The 23470-nt window shown below is 41.4% G+C and overlaps 1 protein-coding gene across 1 annotated transcript in view; it reads left to right on the top strand.

Moving 5' to 3' along the window:
- Positions 1 to 1529, top strand: part of DGKE (diacylglycerol kinase epsilon) — a 25479-nt gene extending 23950 nt beyond the window's left edge. Inside the window, exon 11 of the mRNA XM_015428083.1 lies at positions 1338 to 1529. Within this exon, the coding sequence (XP_015283569.1) occupies positions 1338 to 1529 (192 nt within the window). The remainder of the gene's footprint in view (positions 1 to 1337) is intronic.
- Positions 1530 to 23470: the final 21941 nt, after the last annotated feature.

The raw sequence follows: 23470 nt of genomic DNA, 5'->3' as shown, positions 1-23470 counted from the left end.
CCACTGTGACCCCCACCACGAAGATCAAATCGAGCGTGTGTCCCGCCCGGTGAGCAGTGTTCCCTCTAAGCTGAGTTAGGGTGAGCCAGCTCACAGGTTTTCAGCCTCTGGCTCACACATTTTTGTCTTAGCTCAAGAAGGATGGCTCCAGAGCAGTGGTTCCCTCTAAGCTGGGTTAGTGTGAGCTAGCTTATAGTTTTTCAGCCTCCGGCTCACACATTTTTGTCTCAGGAAGGATGGCTCCCAGAGCAGTGTTCCCTCTAAGCTGAGTTAGTGTAAGCTAGTTCACAGTTCTTTAGCCTCCAGCTCACAGATTTTTGTCTTAGCTCAAGAAGGATGGCTCCAGAGCAAACTGATTTATGCAGTGGCCAAATAGCTCGCTCACAACTTTAATGCCAGTAGCTCACAAAGTAGAATTTTTGCTCACAAGACTCCACAGCTTAGAGGGAACATTGCTGGTGAGTGGGAGTCATTACATATTGGGAGAGTCCCAGCGCCACCATGGATGACACTAGGTCCATCGCCTGAGTGGAGGCCACATTGTCCGCATGGACACTGAAATCACACAGGACAATCGGTCTAGGGTGTTCCAATGCCCAGCCCGACACGGCCTCTACCAGGGATGGCAGGCTGCTGGCCGGTTCTTTTTTCATCAAAAAACCAAAGATAAAGTACAAACAAAGACAAGTCTTACCTTACAGTAATTATGTTTTGTTGTCATAATTATTACTTTACGTTTGGTTTTTAATATGTTTTTGCTGTTTTGCTGTTTTATTATCTGCAGTATGTGATTATTTTTAAAAGGGAATATGAATATTTTTTTGCCTTAGATTCTGTACAATAATGAAAACATTGTCCTCTATTCTTAAAAAAAGTTCAATAAAAAGGTGTTCAATCCTTTTATGTGGGTCACATCTAACTATGGGGATGGTGGAGGCCAGATGTCCTAGTTTTACATTTAAAACGCTAGCTTATCAGTAGGCTGACATTAAATTGTTCAGTAATTTGTCAGTATTTGGTCAGGTTTTTTTTAAAATTTTGGTCAGTAAAATCAGTATTTTTGACCCTCTGACTAGTTTCCACCCCTGGTGATGCCAAGTTTACAGCTTCACCACCAATCATTGTGCCACTTGGGGGGGGGGGGGGTCACGGCTGGGATTTCACAAACCAAACTGTACATTCCTTTAGGGTTTCTCTTTCTGTTTGCTCATTATCAAGGCCTGATCCGCTAAAGGTATTCTGGTTCAAGAATCCTATAGCAGTTAGGCCTCATGTGCTTTTCCCATTCCTATGACTCTGAAACTTTAATTTCATTTTTAATATCTTCCTGATTCCAGTTGATCCTGAAGAATTCAAAGATGCCAATGCAGGTGGATGGAGAGCCCTGGGCACAAGGGCCTTGCACTGTTACTATAACTCATAAGACCCATGCACTGATGCTGTCTCATTCAGGGGAACAGACGGATGACGATGTGTCCAGCGTATCGGAACAGGAACTGGCCAAGGATCAGACGGATGAAGACACATAGGTCTTGGCCAGGTTTTGACATGACCAATAGTAAATTCAGTTTGGCTCTCGCTGACAAGTTTTAGTGCTAACTATTTAGTCTCTTAATGCAGTACCATTTCTGTGTTTATAAATGGCATAGGAGTTACAAAAGCCATGCTTCCAGCGATTAAAGAAATTCTGAGCCAGGCTTAAATTCAGTAAGCACTTTTGCTTTGATGTATAGTATTAAGTGTGGAGGGGGGGAACCAAACCCTTCATAGTAACTTATGTTCAGTGCTCTGCAGGTTAAATGCCTCTTCAGGCCTTCAGAGCTTGTGGGAATTTGTTCTGTGGAACAGCTGCCATTATTCTTTGTAATTACGTAGACCTAATTTTGAGGAATATGTTAACAGTATCATCCTATCATTTGTGGGTCACATGTTCCCAGTGCAGACATGACTCTGCCTGATCTCCTAGCATGGTTAGGAGATTGGAAACACTTCCTAGGCTCATGTACTCTTTCCTTATCTCCACTCCCTTTTGATTTTCAGAGCATGATTATGTTTGCACCAGCAATAACATGGTTAACTCTGAAAAATCAAAAGCAGGGTGGGGATTGTATGCACTCTGTAGTAGGATCACCAGTTGAACGTTAAGTGTTACTAGATCTCACAGCCAATTAAGAACAATTACATATCACAGCAGTTTTATATATTAACCTGCTGGATGGTGGATACAGGAAGGACTAGAGCCTATAGGATGGATTTCTCCCAAGTCAAGGCCTAATTGTTTGCCTGTGCATTACAGTACTCACAGCAGATAGGTGTGTTGATCTTGCTTCCTGAGTGGCTGTTGAAAAGTTAAAAATAATGAGCTTGATCTCAGTTCAATTGTTGTCAGCTCATAGTTGTGGGTATTCCAAGTAAAACTATCCAATGTAACATGCGTGCAGTATGTTGATGACTTCCACAGTGATTGCTGTATTGTTTCTTGAAAATATTTGCTGACAGCAGAGCTCACAAAAAGAATTGTCTTCTCCCAGACCCTGTAGCAGGGAACTTAAATCTCAAAGAACTCCTGAACAATTTGTCATGCACTGATTTTGTCTGGATACCTTGAAAGGAGATCTCCAAACACCAAATGACAACATGTTACCAGAGATCTCTGTAAATTAGTGTGGTAAAGGAAGGCGCTGTGTGCCCAAATCTTACCGAAATGAGCAGGAGTCATGCAAGGATAATATTCTTGTCTTGTTTCAGTGGTGTTTGTGCAGGGTCATTCCTGCCACAATATGCCCCCTTTAGTCTTAACACTGAATTATTCATGTCACTTTAGGAAAGAATCTCCTTTCTGTTTGTATGTCTGGAAGAGAGTTTCTAGTAATGCATGTAATCTATATGGACAGTGTTTTTTCCACATTCTAAAACAATGCTTTTATGTGGTTTCAGTGGAGGTTGCTGTACTCATTTGAGTGAAGGAAGAGGTCTTTCAGATTTCGTCAGGCTGAGCCAGTTGCAATATTGACAGTACCATTTAATAGTCTTGTGTCAGTGCCAAACTCCTGGACACTGAAAGTTTGTTTCTTAGTTTCATGCAGCATATTAAATAGCAGTGGCTAATCAAGTATTGTCTGTCTGAAGGCAACCCCCACCCCGAAACCACTTTCAACTTCGATTTTGACTACTTCTGGAAAAGACTGTGAGCTGCTAGAGTGATGCATTAAAACAGAATGGCCAGTAGTCCTCTTCAGGCCACATTTGCTGAAGACTGTTGAAATCATCGTACATAAAGGTAGAGCAGGTAGTGCAGGAATGATTGTGCCAGCCCTGCCCATGCACAATTGCTGTAGCATGCGTAGACTTCATCAGTGTTACTGGAAGCATTAGCAAAAATGACATTCCTGATCCCAGGGGAGGAGCTTGCACATGTACTTTGTCTGAACATAAATGTTATGTTTTAAGTTCTGAAAAACAAACTGGGATCACACTGCAAAACCTAATAACAAGCAATCACTGTGATTTGTGGCCACTGTATATTATAATTCATAAAAATACAAATGGTTCTTACCAGAGCACAAAGATAGTAGAAAAATCTCACAACTAGTAATGTGATCCTATCACAAAAATGAGAAAAGCCCTGTCCCTGTGATATTGTAGGACAGCTTTGGTAGTAAGTTGAACATCTAGATGTAAGCCTAGCTGATCTTCCTCAGAAGTTATTCTGATCTTCCTCGGAAATTCTCTCCCTCTTATTTACAACTCAAATTTTACACAAGAAGCAAGCCAGTCCATAAACATTTCCTTAATCAGGCTGATTTTCTGTTATCTGTGCTATGTAAGGACCATTTGTATTTTTATGAACTATAAAATACAGTAGCCACAAATCCAAGTGATTGCTTGTTATTGTGTTTTAAGTTCTGTCAACTGCATGCAGGTAGGGGGAGGCAAGCATATTCATCCCCCCTCTACATTTATGTTGAATTCAGCTTGTGTAGATCATCTGAAGAGGGTTAGTGAGCCGTTCATGTCCTGCTCTGTTTGACAGGACACTTCTCTTTTGTAAAGTTATTTAAGTGCTATGTTCTGATCTTGAGTGTTTGTGTTTACATAGCCATATACAGAAGTGGACTCCTCTAAAAAGGGGGACTTGCTGAGTATGCACCCACCTGCCCACCCCTTAACTTTTAGTCTGAACATGATGCTGTAGCTAGAATTTTTACCTTTTATCTTCCTGTTCAGTGACAATATTTTGTTTTGCTAGAAGGGTAGGGAAGTTTCTGATGGAGTAGCTCCCCATACAGTCCTTCTCACTTTCCCCAAAGCTGTCAAAGAAAAAGAGGTCAAGCAGCAGTTGCACTCTGCGGGACACTCCTGTGGTCCAGTTAACACTCTCACTGACCTTGGAAATCTTCTGGGTGGTGGTGGTGGTAGGAAACGGCATATGCACCTCCCTCCACTATGTGATATAGTATAACCGTGTAACTCGTCCTGTGTATGTGTGTAGGATCTACATGCAGACACTTTTCAAAGAGAAAATAGAGCTACACAGATATTGTGCATTGCACAGCGTGTCAAAAGTGTTGCAAGCCCATGCCTGTGGCCCACCTGCATGTAGGAAGCTTCCAAGCTGATGTATGATTCAGTCCTAGTGTTCTTGCTTGTGCTTCTGTTGCCCTCTGTACATTACTGTTTGGAATTTGTACTGTAGCAAGCTTGCAGGAGTAAGACCTAGCCTTTTTTGCTGGGTTAGTGTTTTGGACTACAGAGTTCCAGGCAGCATCTCATCGAGACAATGGCCATTAGAAATTCCTCCCTCCCTGCTGCAGTTTATCCTTTATCCAAAAGGGGGCACTCAGCTGCTAACGTTAGTTCTTGCTCTAGTTTAAACTTACTTTCCCGCATCCTAGCTAATTCATCTTGTGAGTGAATTAACTCTGGAATGTTTGGGGCTTGTATTTAGTTTAAAAGTACTATTAAATGGGCCACTTGTTTAAAAAGAGAAGATGCTTGTGTATAAAAAAGCCAAGCTGAGATTTTGATAAAATGTCTACTGCGGTGTCTGTGGCTGGCGAATGACCTTGTCATTTCCCTAAGAACTTGCTTACGTTTTACAGTTGTCACATGTGAGGCCTCCTGAAAGAACGTCCATATGGTATCTACATAATTTGTGTTACGTGTCATGTGCAGAGTCTAACACCAGGTACTTGGGGGGCTTCCCAGCATAAGGCAGTGGAGCTTGAATACTCTTGCATTTGATAGTGGTAGTGCATTTGATCATGTAGCTACCTCTAATTATGGGGAACAACTGCAGCATGGATGTTGTGGCAATTGTAGTCAGCAGAGCGGCTCTTAACTGCTGATCTAAATGGTGACAAGAGGTTTGCTGGAATCTGGCAAGGAGATCACTGGGTCTTGGTGGTGGGAAGTGCTGTCAAGCTGCACTCAGATTATGGCAGCCCCAGGGGATTCTCAAGGCAAGAGACATTCAGAGGTGGTTTGCCATTGCCTTGCCTCTACATAGCAACCCTTGACTTCCTTGGTGGTCTACCATCCAAGTTCTAATCAGGGCCGACCCTGTTTAGCTGCCACGGTCTGATGAGACTGGGCTAGCCTGGGCCATCCAGGTGAAGGCCACTGTGTCTTACCTCTGGTATGATGTTGGAGATAGGTACCTGGAGCCAAACACCGGAAAACCAAAAGGTATGCCCAAGCCATTCAATTGCTGTATCAGTACTATATTTCTTATCTCTAATGACTTTCAGGTCTCTGTAGTTTTCATTTTGTCCACCTATACCTATCCAAGGTACATGAAAGGTTGGACACAGCAGTCCATTGATGCAAAGATTGCAGCTTTTTCATGCCCTCCCCAGCCTGGTTTGTAGAACCTTTGTGGACTAATACCCACAAGAGAAATGGTCCTCCCCCTTCCACCATGCCATTAGTATATGCCGGGGGTGTCAAAGATATGGCCCACGGTCTGGATCTAGCCTGCACAGGGTTGCAATCCGGTCCGAGAGCAACTGACTCTCTGCTGCTTTCTGGTTCCTGTTTCTAATGTCGCAGCTCCTTTCCCCCAGTCTCTCCTATTTCCTGCTTCAGATGAGAGAAAGAAAGCCTTCCCTCCATTGCCTGAGGGCTCCTTCCCCCTTCCCCTCCTCCTCTGGAGTGGGGGAGGAAGAGAGACACAGAGAGGGGGGAAATGGCATCTCATGAGACTTTTCAAAAGACCAGCAACGTTTTATTCCAGGTATAAGTACACTTTTTCTTCAAAGAGGGAGGGAGCCAGCCAGCGGGAGCACGCCAGAAAGAGAGAGAGAGAGAGAGTCCTGTGTTTAGACCAGAAAATGTTTTATTCCAGGTATTGGGGGGGGGGAGTCCTGTGTTTAGAACAGAAAACGTTTCATTTCAAGTATGGGGGGGTGTCCTGTGTTAAGACCAGAAAACGTTTTGTTCCAGGTATGAGGGGGGAAGAGTCCTGTGTTTAAGACCAAAACATGTTTTATTCCAGGTATGAGAGAGAGTCCATCCCATGGCACTTGGAGAGATTTCCATTTCTAACAAATGGAGAGGGGAGGGGGGAACCTAACAGCACAGGTTGCATTCCTTATTAGTGAAAGGGAGCAAAAGTACAGCAGCACCTTAATGACTAACAAAATTTGTGGCAGGGCATGAGTTTTCATGAATCACCGCTTACTTCCTCAGATACAGCTGGAATGTGAGTCCATCTGTCCTTATATCTTGAAGAGTGAAGTGATTTCAGATGCCAAAAGACAGCAGGCATTGGTAATGAGAGAAGAAAACTAGCTCTCAGTTCAGTCCAGGAGTTTGCATTGTCTTGAGCTTCATGATCCGTTGCAATTCAGCAGTCTGTCTTTCTAATCTCCCTTTGAAATTCCTTTGTAAGAGAACTGCTACTCTTAGGACAGCAACTGAATGCCCTGGAAGGTTAAAATGTCCCCCCCGCTGGTTTTTGAATGTTATGGTTTCTAATAGTGGTAGAAAGAGTAAGAGTCCAGTAGCACCTTTAAAGACTGACAATATAGTGGTAGGGTATCTGCTTTTGTGAGTCACTGCTCACTTCAGATTTATTTCTATTTATTCTTTGCATCCTCCTGGACTGAATCATCCTGTACCAAATTGAGATCTAGGTTTCCTGTCTCGTTACCAATGCTGATATCTCCATGCCTCTGTATATCACACCGATGATGATATCGCTACCCCTCTGCATATCACAGCTAATCCAATCATGCCTGCTGTTGCCATTCGGCATCTGAAATCATCTTTATAAAGTTTATCTCTCCGGTACCTTGTGTTACATTTTATGGCACACATGGCCTGGCCCAACAAAGTGATATTTATGTCAGATCTGGTCCTCGTAGCAAATGAGTTTTGACACCTCTGGTATATGCCTCTTGCTTGGCCCTGGCAGGGGGTGGTTGGGTGGCAGTGACTCTGGGGTCCCATTCAGGACTTTTCCCCAGGGTCCCAGAATCACTAGGACTGCCACGCCTGGTCTAGATATGCAGCACAATCTGTGGTAGAATTTCAAGGCAGTGGAACAGGCGGCATCACTTTAAGCTGCAGGTGTCTGTGTGGAGGGGGTCATATTTTGAATACATCCGTACAAAAAAACAGCACCCCAGGAAGAGACACCCTTCCCTAGCCCTCTGCAAGTTATGCTTATATTCTACCTCCAGGGAATTAAGGTAGGGAAACTTAGAACAATGTAATTTAAAAAAAAAAAAGATTGGAGTGGTACAATCCACTCTACCACCTCCTGCTGCATTTATTATTCCTTGATTTTAACAGATTATCAATCAACTGCTTTCCACCCAAAGCCTAAATAAGATATCTAGAGCAGGCCTTAATCTAACTTGTACTGGAAGTGTTTCTATAACTCCTCTTTCTCTTTCCCAGGCAATGTTTAAGAATGGTTTTTTGACATTAACTCTTCTCTTGCTGATGTCTTCGAATAGAAAAGTCATGGGGGAGGAGAGGACTGCCATACCATCCGCATAAGAGCAATTCTGCCAACAGAATGCTATATCTGTGTTATTTGCATTGGCAGGGACGGGAACAGTGGATCCTGATTCTCCCTATCAGTGCAGGCTCCAACTTTGTCTCCTGTACTGTCTCTCTGGTCCACTGATTCTCAGAAGGACAATTGAGGGGCAACACACAAGGATTCAGTGGGCGGGTGGGAGGCGGTATCATTGCCAGTCCAAGGCTGGCAACTGGTGGGAGAGTTTTATGTGGGGGGACCTCTCAGTCCAACGATGTGTCTCCTGCTTCACACTGGAAGTGACGTTTGTGACGCGACTTGGGGAGGCACAAATTCCCCCTTTCCCCCCACCGCCCTAGCATTCGGCATTGGGGGCATCGGCCTGCCACCGGGAGGTCTCCCACTTTGGCTGGCATGGCAAGTGGTGAAGTTGCCTTCAACTCCACTTGCACAGCTTAGGATCTCAACCCATATGTTGCCCTTAGGTGTGCAAATGTTGGAAGAGTGCAAGTGTTGGAAGAGTGCAAGTGTTGGAAGAGTGCAAGTGTTGGAAGAGTGCAAGTGTTGGAAGCTGTGCAAGTGTTGGAAGAGTCAGCAGTAAGCCTACTGCTCGCAGTTTGCTGAGATTCTAAAAAATGACCTACGAGTTCTGTGTATTGTACTTCTGGCTGGCACAGCTCCAACTCCACAGCTCTGGGTGTTCAGAGGAGTGCTTGGCATAATCATACCAGGGCACATGGTTAAGTTATGTAATAGGATTGGGACTTGACACAGGGTTGCTGTTTTGAGCAACTGCTCTGTGCTTTCTGTTGTTTTTAGTAATGCTTTGCCCTAAAGCATGTGTTAGAGTGAAAATTGTATGTGGTTACGCAAGTCACTGTTGCACAGATGTGTGTGTGTGTTCATTCTCTTCAGCACAAGCACTGCATCTTTCTCAGGTATTTTTATATTTGTGTTACTTGTGCTGCCTAAAAGCTGACGCCGTTCAGCCTTTGCACGTGCCGTAATGGGAAAAGTTGTGCTACCACTTTTTGTGTAGACTGTAATCACTGTTATGCTTTGGAGTTGCTAGGAAAGGTGTTCCTTGTCTTTTTCAGTGGCAGAATTAGAAGCAAAGAAAGCAGCTTTACAGGTACACCCAAAACACTGAAGGAGGTGGAAGGGCTCTCCTCTGTTGGCTGTCCTGCTTGACCTGTTTCCTGTCTCAGATAACAGACCCTGGCTACTGTTTTCTTTGCTCTTCTGCAAGAACCAGTTCAAATGTATGGGGAGGCCTGTACCACAGTTCTCTTTGTGGACCTGAGCCAACCTAAGCAATTGCACACATGCCTTTGGGTCTAAAAGCACTGTAACATATGTACAGTATGCTTTTTTAGCACATTTTTATCCCTCTTTTCCTCCAAAGAGCTCAGGGGTGGCATACATTATTCTCTCCCCCCTGAAGTTTATCCTCAAAGAAACCCTGAGAGGTAGACTAGGTTGAATGACTGGTTCATGGTCACCCAGAAGGTGTTTGTGACAAACAGGGATTGGATCCTCAGTCTCCATAAGTGTTGTCCATCATTCTAACTATTATACCGCATTGAGTCTCTTATTAAATGCTCCCTTCATATGAAAGTTAACATATCAAAGAAAAGGTTAGGCTAGAATCAATCTTATTTTGGGTAGGTTTTCTAAGTGTTTTGATGTGACCTTGCTAGAAGCATTCTAAAGCGGCGGCATCCAGGAGAAGACTGTAACAGAAGATTTCCGTTTAGGGCTGGTTGATGCATCTCGAGCCGTGTCCTTCCGCCCCAACTCTTTTCAGCAGCATTCAGGCCACAGTTTGGTACTTGGTTATGCTGGTGTGAGGCAGATATGCAGTGTGGGGATCAGCACTTCCACTGGGTATTCCTCTGATGGTGGCACTGTAATCATGGGAATCAGAGAGGCTGCAGATAGGCTGCACATATAGGGCTGCTGGTTCATGCATGCTCCACCTCCATGTAATCTGGCCTCTGATTGCCTTTTCTGTTGGTATGTGTCTGAAAAGCATCAGCTATGTTTAAGGTAGGATTTGGAAGCTATGTCAGAATCTTGTTACATCATTTCAGAACCTTCCCAGTAGACTGCATATTTCTCCCCATCCTGCACAGTGTTACACAGAATAGAATATTTGTTTTATGTCCAGGATGCTGTTGAATGAATATGTCTGGTAGAGGCCTAGGGGTGTCATCTGCAGATGTTCAGTGACGTGTCTTCTAAAATGTCCATGTGTGTGTAAGAATACATGTCACTTTGAGCATTCCAAGGTTCAAGTCACTTTGAGCATTCCAAGGTTCAAGTCACGTTGAGCATTCCAAGGTTCCAGTCTGCATCTTTTGTTCTGGAAATAGCAGAGATTCCCAAGCTGTTGGTTTTTGGCATTAATGAATTAAAAGCTTCTTATTATTGATACTGAGTACTATTTCGTCTGCATCTTTTGTTTACATTCCTAAGTAGTGCCATATCATCTACGAACAACTTTCAGAGGTCACTTCCTACAGAACTTTTATGCATAAGAGTAGTTCCACAGCCACCCTTGGACTTTCCCCCCTCACCATTGCTCATTAGGAAACCGCTGATTATAATATAAGAAGCACCCTTCAGAATAAAAGCCATGCAGTGCCTTTAAGACCAACCACAGTATTACAACATCAGGGGTGGATTGGCCATTAAGCAGCTGGGGAAAGTCCTTGAGGGGGCAATGGCCTGCATGGACCCCTCTGCTGGCTTCAGTGGGTGTGATGCAGAGATTGTATCCGGCTGCTCCCTTGACTTTAATGGGAAGGGGAAAAAATGGAAGCCATCCAGTTGAAAGCATAAAAAATGGTAGCTGAATACGTACTTGAGAATATTTCCCATCTGAAGAGTTCACCTGTACACCCAGTAGTAGTGCAAATTCAAAAACCTACATTCCTGGTCAATATCTAGTTTCTAGGAAAAGTCACTTTGAGATGCAGTTGGGCAACAGTTGAACCCTTAAAATGATCTTGTTAACAAATTCTGTTGCAGTTGCTGCCTGTCCACACATCTTCATTTCCTTTGTGCTGGCAATTAGAAGGTCATTTGGTGTCCCTTAGACATTGAATTTGGCTCAAGGGATTCCTGTTGCTGATTCCTAATGTAGACCAACAAAGACATTACAGCTCGTAGAAGATGGATGAACCTGTTTACTGTAAAGGGCAAATCTGAGTGCACAATAATCTCTTTTCTAACAGCATAACATAATCTCCCAATCCTAACTGCACTTGAGTGGCAGTCAGTACTTCATCTGCAGGTATAGATATCCTATGGTTAAAAACAGCCTGGATGGCTTGAAGTATCTAGGACTACTCTTGCCAAGGGGGTTGTTTGCTCTAAGGAGGGCTTTACTTCTTAGTAAGTTTCTCTAGCGGAGCCCTTCTGTCTTTGAACAGCTGCATGGCAAACAGAAAACCACCAGATGCAGGGACGGAAAACAAATTGGCTGCTGAATTTCTGTCTACCCACTGCTAGAGGCATAGTTGTGCATAGCGTGTGACCTTCAAGTAGTTTCCCATTTTGCTACATTCTGTCCTGATCTCAAACATTCCTAAATGGGGCAATGTCTAAAACTACGTTTTCAAGACCAAACTTTCCATGTGCATCTGACCTTCATTTTAAAGACACATGCTTCTGTTTGAGGGAAGCAAAAGCATATCTATTTTGCATGGCTCGTATTTTTGCCACAGCCAATAGCTTAGCACAAGCGAAGCAAAGTGACAATCCTGTGGGTAAGCACTGAGAGAGACCTTTTGACCAAGGCTATGCTTATTACATTCCAGAGAATTGATGTAGCACTGTGACTAGTGGGCTGTTCACACATGGCAGTGAGGTGGTAAGATTGTGCCTGGACTGTACCCCTTTGGACTGCTGAAGAGAGAATTGCACATCTGACTACTTCACAGTGAAAAACATTTCCCACATGGAGAAGCTGAGGTTAGAACTTTTCCCTCTTTCTCTGTGCCGGTAATCTTAACTTTTTAATACTTCAAATTTGTATGCTACTAGTTTCGATGCCTGTCTGGTCCTTGTGTGAATTACGCCACAAATGTGAGCTTGGAAGCTTCCAGTTCTGATTCTACGTCTGCCAAGGAATAAATAGATGACATTGTCTAAGCTGTTTTCCCCTCAGCCTTTACTAACTGGCCTGTACCCATCCATCCGCTTCAAGAAAATGTTAAGTATCTTAAGTTCTCTTGAAGAGGGGATAGCGATTTCCGTTTCTGCAGATCTGCACACTTTCCCCTCAGCATGCTGTTTGTGAAGGTCTGGGTGATCATGACACCCAGCAGTAAGATCTGCACAAATCCTGCAATCACAAAATTTCCATCTAGGGAATGAATGGTTGTGAACATGGATGCAATCAGTTCCACCAGATATCCATATCCTGATAAAACACCGAGAGGCCCTCAGGATTTGACTTGCCACCTAAGTATGGAAGACAGCTAATAGAATACGAATAGGCTTTGGCAGTTGTGCAAACCTGTTTAAATGGGACAAAATACCAGGACCCAAATGTGATTGTGGTACAGCCCACCAAACTGTTTTCCATCTGTCACAGGAATGTGAGCATTGTGCTTTCCAGGGAGATGTGACTGAGCTCTTTGAACTCTCCCCAGCAGCAATTGAGTGGATTGAAAATTTAGATATTAGTATTTAGGGGAATTACTTAATTGGTCTGAAGAATACCCATTGTATCTACTTGGTTATGTGTTTTATATTATTATATGCTTTCTGTGTGTAACTGCCATACAATAAATAGATAAATGGTTGCCCACAAGGACAGAACTTCAGAGGGGCTCACTGTGGCCCCATTTTCTTATCTGTGTGTTTGGATACAGGCCACCATCTACAACATGGGGACAATCAATGAGATAATGTGAGTGAAGTGCTTTGAACACTCAAACGCACTGTATAAGTGCTAAGAAGTGTAATATTGTGATTTAACAATTTAATCAGAATTTTAATTGGCAATCTATAGCAGTGTAGGAAAGAAGGCTAAAAATTGTTCCCCTGACTTCAGTTAGCATTTTTACCCCCAAAGGCTTTCTGTGACTTTGTAAAGATAAGGTACCCAAAGGATCCTTTCAGTGAATGCCTGCTACTGATATTTGTAAATAACTTTTTTTTAAGTAAGCACCCTATTTTCATACTTTTGAGATTCCTTTTGAATTTGCTAATGTTTTAGGTGGTATGTAGTATGTATTTTCTCTGTGTAAATTTAGACTGAAGAAAATGTATTGATCAGAATCTGTTTTGTTTGTTCTTGGTGAGACCTAGACTTGAACTCCTGTTTCCATAAGTGGTAATAAAATGACTAAAATTGACACCTAGTGTTTTATGCATTATTCTGAAGCACAGAAATATTAACAAAAGACCACAAAGAAAGGCATGTTATGAAGTGGGCACTAATGCTCAAAGTTTCTGTTGCAATGAATACGTTAGCCTTTTAACATGGCTGTGACAGACTGCATATAAAATGAGTGTTTTCTAATGCAGTGAAATCAGAGAAGGGAGGTGAACTCTGGTCTAGAATGTTGACCTTGAGTGGCAGGCTGCTCTTTTTCTTTGATTGACCAGTGCCAGCTGAGGGAAATATAAAATCAACTGTGTGCTGAGGGGAGAATTCGTTGTGAGTTCAGCAGCAGTTACTGTTCTGTAAAATAAAAGCTCAGCTGAAGGAGTGGATGTCTGAAGAGTCTGACTAAAAGTCTGTCAGAGAGGTTCACCTTTTGAATAAAGGGAGAGACTCCTGGTCATAGCTGTGTTAAATATAACCTGAGAGAGAATTCCATCTAAGAATTCAGAGTCCAGTGCCAGCTAAAACTGAACTATGTTTTCACACAGACACCAAGAACTGAGGTTTGAGATTTTGGCGAAGAGTGATTGGGTAGCAGTCTGAAGCTCCCAATCAGGCCAAAAGGGAAAGGATTATATTTTCAGGGAAGAAATAAATTCTGTCAAGTTATACAGCAAACTGGCACTGTTGTGAAAGGAAATTGTTATAGACTGCTCAGGGGAAAGAAGACACATTGAGGAATTTCAGGCAGACAATATAATCCGGAAGAGGAACGGTTCCCAAACGGCTTCTGGTCTGTCATTTCAGACAGAACCGTTTTAGAACCGATTTCCTACCGGAATATATTTGTAATTTCACACACAAGCACTTCTGTCCCATTTAGGAAACGGGACTGAAGCATTTTACCTGTCAACCGCTTCCAAGTAGTCTATAGTTTCCTCTCCCAGTTCCAATGTGCTTTTTCCCGCCGTTTTTCGCCCGCGTGGGTGATCTCCAGCTTTTTTTTTTTGAACGCTCACTTTATAGCGCTATAACGGTATAACGCAACAGCATTATATCAGCCCCATTGGAATGCCTGGAGTGTTGTGTTATAGCACTATAGCGCTATAAAGTGAATGTTAAAAAAAAAAAAAGCTGCAGATCGCCCGTGCGGGTGAAAAACGGCAGGGGAAAAGCGGTGCAGTCTGAAATAGCAAACCGCTTCAGATCCAGCTCTTTACCGGAAGGGGAAAGTCATGTGTGAAATGACAGCCCTATACCAGTTTACTCCACGACGGATCAAAAACGGCTTCAAAACGGGTTAAAAAGGGTAATGTGAAATTCCTCAAAGTGATTTCAGAAAAGGGGAAAGAATTTGATACACTAAAAGAGTGACCTTTCCAGAAAACCTGGACAGTTATTAGGAAACCATATGCGGAAACATTGTAACTGAAACTAAAATACTTAAGTCAACCATCTCTCACTGATAAGAACTAAGAATTTGTAAAAAATAAGCTGCTACACCATCTTGTCTGTCAACTGAAAAATATACTGTTTTACCAACAACGTTTACCTCAGTCTTTCCAATTCCTGACTACCCATACCATCCCTGCCCATTAAATAAAATCTTTATTATTGTTCACTGTACACAGTCTCTGGTGCCATTTTAAGGGATCCAAAAAGAGGGCTCCTGTTTCCTCCTGGCTGAGCATGAGATCTTGCTGTATATTTTTGTGACAAAGACTTCTACATTAAAACTCAGTGCTCTCTTCCCCGTTTTAAGCCAATTGTGAAGTACATTATATTTGCAGCCTACATCTATCTGTTAAGCTGCTTAAGTTTTTGAAACACTGACTTGTGTTTCCCAAAATTCACTGCAGCAACATAAAATGACACTGTCCAAACTGAGACCATTGTTCTGTAGCACACTGCAGAGCTGTGCTGCAACTGCCTCACTGGTCTCCTTGTTGTCATTATAGAAGTCAAGCAATTCTTCTTTAATTCCCTCCATTACAGAAAAGTAACGAACAATCACAGGAAAGAATTTCCTGTTTCCCTTGTTGGAGGCGTCACATCCTATTGAGAAAAAGTGTGTGGCATCCAAGTTCTCCAGCAACAATTCTATGGATTTTGGTGCCAAAGTGTTCTCCACAGTGCTGGTGGCTTTTGTCCATCCACAAGAAACCTTTTTCGCTATGTCAGAATCAGGCAACATTCTTGGCAGCAGCTTATTTGTGGAGTCTTGACTTGCATAACTATGATGGTGCTTAACACTGTGGTACACCTCTACCACTTCCACAGCAGTAACCTGGTTCACTTGTGAGGAATCTGATTTGTCAAAGGTGGTCACTAATGGTGACTGTACTGTCTCTTCACCTCTTTGTGCTTCATAGCTTTCATATGCTTTATTACCGTAGAGCACCTTTCTCCTCATAACGCAGAGATATCCTGCGGTGGCATCAAATGCATTCTGCTGTGTTAGAGCCTTGTTTACGAAGCCAGCTTTTGCTCAGCCATTCATCTTTTAAAACTGTGAAGTATTTTCTTTCTTTTCTTTTCTTTTTTGCTTTTCCACTGCCTAAAGGGCCTTCTTCACTGTCTGACAGACCTCCTCCAATTGCTATGACTTCTCAAATTTTTGATGGGAACCAACCCTGAGGAAAAAATAGGAAGAAAATCCCCAATCGCAGATAGCCTTTCGTTCCTTATAGGTGGAGCCCACAAATACGCTCATCAGTTTGGCAGCTATTTGATCACACAAATACAAATATAGAGAATGCTAGTTATTTACTTCAAGTATATTTTGCATTTCTCTCCAGTGGGGACCCAAAGGTCTTCTCCCCCATTCTGTTCTCACAGTAACCACCCTGAGAGGTAGGTTAGGCTGAGGGAGACTGACTGACCCCAGGTTGCCTAGCAGCTTTCCATGGCACAGTAGGGATTCACAGCTGTATCTCCCAGATGCTAGTCTGGCACTCTTATCATCTTAATATTTTTCACATCTTAATATTTTCAAGTACCTGCCAATAAATCACAAATGAACCATATTTCCCTGTACCCCCTTACCCATACTCACAGGCTGCTCTTGTTTCTAATCAGAAAATGTGTCCTAAATCATCTGCTCTGTTAATCTGGTCATTTAAGGGCTGCTATAGGAAAGATACATTCTATGCCTGCAGTATGCCAGTAGTCATGTTGGCCTGCAGTAGAAGAGCCAGATTCAAGTCCAGTAGCATGCATGCGCACACACACAAGACAAGTTCGGGAGGCACAGCAAGAGCCCACAGCTAACTGCCAAGGAATAATTGAAAGGCTGCCGAAAGGCTCAGTTAAAAAGGGGGACGACTCAAGTCAAGATGTAGCTGTTCTCAAGCGGTGCTTCTGTGGGCATAGCCAGGCACCTAAGTAAAGTTCTAAGTTGCTGCCTCCTCCTCGACTCAGCCACGCACACACAAACAATTTGAAAAGAAAAAGTGAGTGCTGACCAGTCAGCCTGAATGGGATGGGTTGGGCAGGCTTATGTGCGGGCATGCTTTGGCCCCTACAAGGAGAGCTCTAACCTGTGTCCTCTAACAAACAACTCAATGCACTGCATACAGGGCAGTCCAGCTTTTAAATGTAGGGGACACTCTACCCTTAAACTTGTCTCCCTTCCATAGAGAATAGGCGTGAGGAATGATAGTTTCCCTTTTTGGTAGCCATTCCCCCCCTCCGCTTCCTGATAGCCCTGAAGCAGGGGAAGAGGCTCCAAACTGGGGGATCCCCCACCTGGGGACTGGCAACCCTAGAACCAAATGATGGGCTTGCTGGTGAGTGGCAAAACCAAAGGGGGGGGAGAAGGAAGCACCTAAACTGGGAGCTAAAGGGGTTACATGCTAATGTGTCAATATATTATCTCCTATCACTTAGGTGAACTATTGCTGTTAATTTAGCCATTTCTTCTACATCAAGAGCCCCTATTACTTGTTACTGGCTAGTTAGAACTTTGGGATTGTTAGTGTTTTGCAGGTAGCTCCCTCTAATTCACAATCAAGTCCTTATTTCTTATATGAGCTGAATCGTTCAAAAGCACATTTTCCCTTAATACTGCAGTAGTTGACTAATGCCAAGTGTAGGAAGCCTAAAAGAACAAATAGCATACCAAAGGAAGGAAATTATGTGGGGGAAAGGTACAGGGAAGGCAGCAAGGGGAAAGTATAAAAACGATCACAGGAACCTACCCAGTATTTCCTAAGCCCTACCCAATTTGCCTATAACAAATATCTTTCATTACTTTTTTAGCTCCTGTAAACAGATAACCGAGGTACGATGAATCTACTGCATACCCTAATAAGCCAGGCTATTATTAGCTTTCCAGGGCTAGAAAGCATTTCAAAGCTAAACGTAAGGCTAATACCAGAAATAATGGTCCCTCAGTAAAACACACACCCTAAAGTACTGAAATAGGCGTATATGAGCCCATTGAGAGGTGTTTTCAGTTGGGTGTTGTCATGGGAAAGTGCCCTATGAGTGAATACAGTAATAGCTATGAACAAAACTACTGCAGTTTGCAAGTTAAAATAAAAACGGCCTGTCCCAGTTCCACAAAGTATGGTGGTTACATATACCACTTGGGCACATGGGAGATGATGCACCAGATATCGTAAAGCTTGTTGAGTCTGTGTAAGCTTCTGGAAAGGAAGGGGGGAGCGGAGGCCACCACAAAATGGCTGCCATGGAAGCAAGGCCACAAAAATGGCTGTTGCGTGGATAAAACCAGACTTAAAATGTTTGCAGCTTCCACAAAATATCAGCAAGTTCCAAGACAAATGTCCTACAGTGGAGGCAGCTGTGTCCAGCTCTGCAGAGAGGTGGTGGCCTCAGATGGATTTTGGAAGTCACCATATTGGACTGCTGTCATTAACTTGCCCCAACTGACATTCCACCCATGAGCTGAAGCACCAAGCACCTTGTTCTCTCATTGTTCTCAAGGGGTCTTCATAAGTGTCTCTTAAAGTGTCCTCCTGTGAGCTCCTTCTGGCTACAATTTCAGTGGGCAGCACCAGATGTTCCCCAAGGGGGGGGGATCATTGCAGTGCACTGGGTGTATGACCTGGTCCATAGTTTGAAACATTTTGTTTTCTTTCAAACAAATGTTCACAAAATGTTAATCCTGCACCGAGGGCCAAACATTTCCCTATCTAGTCTTTCAAAGAAATAATCACTTATTTAATCCTTTCATTTGTACCAGTCTTGAGCTGGGAAATGGCAAACCCATTCAGCATATACATGGCTATCTGCTGAAAAATAGGATGGTGGGATTGCTGGTAGTGGAAAAGAGGTCCAGAGATCAAGTGGTTCAATACCTTCTGATGGCAGCAGATGGGCTGGTTTGGGGGTGTGGAGGACTTCGGGGCTGAATGAATCCTCCCAGGGGGTCACTTCATCATGGTGTCAGCATCCTCCCAATGTCCCTTCCTTTCTGCTCTCCTGACTGACTTTAAACAAAGGAAGAACTCCAGTATTTCAACTCCCTATATTGTGCCTATGATCAGATCTTTTAAAAAGACTATTTGCATGTAGCTTTTGATTCGAAAATGAGGTCAGGTCAGATACATTCAGCCAAAGTTTTCCATAGAGAGAGGCGACATAATTTTATCTACCAAACTGTGGAGATCATTATGCTGCCATTGTTAATGCAAGAATCTTGTGCCAATTTCCCTTTCTCTTTGCCTGCAACTGCAGAACTATTTTCATATGTCATTGAGATTAACGGGATTTCAACTGCAAGAGAGGCACAGATTCCAACAGCTTGGAAATGTGCAAGGCATGACATTAAAAGGCCATTATCCACATGAAAGGAGAAAATATTGCTGGAATGAACCGGGACTGATTCTAAAACAGCAGCACATTCTGGAAAATATTGAGCATTCACAGGTTAACAAAATTAACAAGTAAATTGTGGGTGATCTATCAGCTTCCCAGTGTTTAAATAAGAACTGGAAGAGATGCTATCCCAGCTACAGAACCACTTTTTGAAACAGAAGTATTTATCTGGCAAACCCATTCTCAGTGCTAACAGGAGTTCTTCAACAGTTTGATGAGTTCTGATTGGCATCAGTGAAACAATATTTCACCATAGGACACTCTATGGAATGTGTGAATTGCCTCCATTAGACACTCTTGGTCTGAAATGAGGAGAGAAATGCAAGCTCAATCTAGGATGGCCTGACGGAATCCAAAGGAAGGTGAGATGGAAACATAGAAGCTTAAAGGTTCAAACTAGACCCAAGGAGAAGACTCACATGTATTTGTTCATGTTTCCTCCACAGTTTAAATGTGGGATGAGGGGCGCTTCATGTGTGGAAATGGCTTCATGTGTGGAAATGGGCAGCTGAAGTTTTTCAGAGCATGGAGGTCAATCACGCCATCCTGGTAACATCCCATTAAGCCTCTGTTCAAGGGACAGGGCATGTTTCTCCAGGGTAGTTAGCGCAACAATAATTAACTGACAGACAGCAGGGTGGATTCAACACTGTGTTTCCATTGGTGCAAGGACTTCCATGTGCAAAGTGTAACTTTCTCAACCTCCCCCTCCTGTGAGAGACCAATTTTTTAAAGATTTTTTAAAAATTCAATTTACAAATAAACATAACATACAAGCTATAATAATTTGTATTCAATATCATACATTTATGGAGCTTACTTTCTTAAATTTACTTTTAATATTTCATATCTATTTAAATAGCTTTATTCTATCTTTTCTATCTTCATATGTAATAACATTTTATTAAGAAGTAACATTTTTATTATGAACATGCATTACCTAACTCTTTCCTTCTGTCATTCTGTTTTAAATTAATTTTGTTATCGATTTTCAGGTATATAATTGGGAAAAAAAATCAGTTTTTCTTGAAATTCTGAAATCAGTCTGTTATATATAAAAGATGTTAATTTTACCATTGTCACATATTCATTTAGTTTATTCTTCTGTTCCTTCAGATCTGCGCATTCCACTGCCTTCCATTTTGCTGCAAATATTACTTGTGCTGCCATCACCATATACTTAAATAATTCACTGTGTATTTTTGTAATATTGCTTGGTAAGATATTTATAGTATATTTTTCTGATCCATCACAAACATACGTTTTAGTATCTTCTGCATTTCTTTATGTATAGAGAAATATTTTCTCACTTTCTTGCACCTCCACCACATATGATAAAATGTTGCATCTGTATTCTGACATTTCCAGCACTTCTCAGTATAGTCTTTATTTGTTTTTTCTATATCTTTAGGGGTAATATACCATCTAAAGAACATTTTATACCAGTTCTCCCTTAGTATTTGACATTTAGTAAACTTAATTTCTTTAATTCATAGATTTCCCCACTGACTCATGTGTATGCTTTCTCAAAAAAAAAATCATGGTTTTTTACTTGCTCTGTTTGTGTCACATTGCAATAACATTTTATAATTTTTTCCCTAATAGGTGTGTTAAATCTCCAGTGATTAATTGTTCAAAACTCATTTTCTTTCTTATTCAACCCCCTTCTTTAGCTATTTCTTCTTTCAGTTTGGATACCATTTGATGATATAACAACCACGGAATTTTTTTCCCCTTCATCTTGAACTGCTTGCCAGGATATTATTTTTCCTTCTTTATCCATCATATACTCATAAGTTATATGGTCAAATTTCTTTCTTGTACTATTGTCACAATAGACATCAACTGGTGTGTAAGTGGCAAGGTTAGCAGACTTATTCTATTTTTGCATCAAAACCATATTCTTACTAGACCATCTCTCAAGATATGATTGCCTCTTGTATTTGAACTGTTTTTAATGATTTCTTAATCCATAGGTAATTGCGTATTCCTTCTTTAATATCAATTGTCTCTAAATTCCTTTGATTTGAATTTGTAATTTAGTCTGACACCCAGACTAGTGCGGCTGCTTAGTGATATAATTTGATATTTGGTGCAGGTAACCTCCTCTTTTTTTCATCCTGTAATACTTTAAATTGTATTCTTAGCTTCATTCCTATCCATACAAAGTTGTTTATCATTTTCTGCCATTTTTTTTAGAATCTTCTAATCCAGGGGTGTCAAACATGTGGCCCGGGGGCCATATCAGGCCCCCAGAGGGCTTCTATCAGGCCCACAGTGGAACTGGCTGTTTTCTGTTTCTTCTTCCAGTTCTGCTGCTGCTGCATCATCGTAGGTTTGCAGCTTACAGATACACACCTGAATAGCATACTCAAGATTGCAACAGCACAGACATTTTGATGCAATAATTCAGAGCAAGAGGTGTCAGTTATCAGACACTGTTAAATAAACAAAATATTGCAAGAGTGGTAATGTTTTAAGCATGTTTTTATTTTAAGTAAAAAAAACCAACCCTTTGTGTTTGTGTACTTTATAAAGTTTATATCTCCACTACCTGAAATTACATTGTATGACACACATGGCCCGGCCCAATAAGGTCTCATTTATGTCATAACAAATAAGTTTGACACCCCTGTTCTAATCTATATGAATTGGTAACATTTGAAACAAAAAAGTCAACTTTGGTGATATATTCTTTGACAGCAGAAATTCTTCCTAACCACAAATTTTTCAATCTTTTCCATCTTTCTAAATCTTTAATAATGCTTGCCCTAACTTTTTAATAATTATCTTTATAAAGATTATCATTTTTCCTTTACATGTATTCCCAAATATTTTATTGATTTTTAGTAACAACACATTCTGTTATTTTTTCTATCTCTTTCACTTTGGTTGCCACTAATAAAATTATCTTTGTCTTCTTTTTATTCCATTTATATCCAGGATAAGTTCCAAATATAATTATTTGTTCCATTGTATATTTCAAAATATTTGATTTCATTACTGATATAACATCATCCACATAACTTTTCATCTTATATTCTTTTTTTTTTAATTCCAGAATCCTAATACGTTGTCTAATTTTTATAGCCAATATTTCCATTGCCAAAATAATTAACAGTGATATGGGACAACCTTGTCAGGTTCCTTTTGCAATTTCAATTTTTTCCATTAAAAACTGTTTATTAAAATTCTAGCTTGTTGGTTTATATAAATACATTGCATCCTGTTTAAAAATTCTGTTCCACAGTTCATATTTTGTAGAACTTTCATTAAAAATAACCAAGATACATTGTCAAAAGCTTTCTCTGCATCCAGGAACATAAATGCCATTTTTTCTACTTTTCTCCTTGAATATTCAATTGCATTCAACAAATATCTAATTTTATCTTTCATATATCTTCTTGGAACAAATCCCATTTGATCTTCATGAATTAAATCTGGAATGCATTTTCTTAATCTCTCAGCCATGATTGTTGTAAACATTTTATAGTCCACATTTAATAATGATATTGGTCTATATGATTGTGGTAATAATGGGTCATTCCCTTTGTATATTAAGATTATATTAGCTTGTCGCCAAGTAGGTCGCCAAGTAGGTACTTTTTCTTTTGTATTTTGTTCATTACTCTTTGCATAGGTATTGCTAATATATCTTCAATGTATTTATAATAAGTTGCTGTCAAGCCGTTGGGTTCAGGTGCTTTATCCTTCTTGAGTTTTTTAATAGCATAGTTATTTTCTTGTATGGTTATCACTTGATTCAGAATTCTTCAATGCTCCAATGTAAATCTTTTAATTGGTACTTCTGATAAATATTTCTCCATTCCTTCAACATCTATGAAGTCTTCTTTGTAAAGTTTCAAGAAAAAAAATCTGTATTTGTTCATGCATTTCTTGACCAAAATTGTACCTGAAATTCTGTTCCTGCAGGGTATAGGGGAACAACAAAATCAGAGTCTGCAGATAGAAGTCCTTATGTTCATGAAGAAGGAGTATTTGGATCTACCCCAGCAACCAGACAGCTAATTTAAAATACAGCTGAACAGGAAAAGAAGGGGTGTGGGGAGAAACTCAGTTAAAAGGTTGTGGTGTGATGCTGAAAGACAACAGTGATAGCACCAGACGCTGGGGTGAAGGAAGGCATTCCAGACCACAGCAGAGGGCTGCCACTGAAATGCCTCTATCCATTGTATCTCTATCCACTACCTCAGAACTGGGTAGCCCGGAGAAGAATGTTCTGTCTCTTTAACACAGGTTTATTTACTGGGACAATGTGATTTACCTCCACTGCC

Source organism: Gekko japonicus, unplaced genomic scaffold (genome assembly GCF_001447785.1).
Source record: "Gekko japonicus isolate JY-2015 unplaced genomic scaffold, Gekko_japonicus_V1.1 scaffold1091, whole genome shotgun sequence".
NCBI classification, from domain to species: domain Eukaryota; kingdom Metazoa; phylum Chordata; class Lepidosauria; order Squamata; family Gekkonidae; genus Gekko; species Gekko japonicus.
This window is presented reverse-complemented; position numbering and strand designations above follow the sequence as displayed.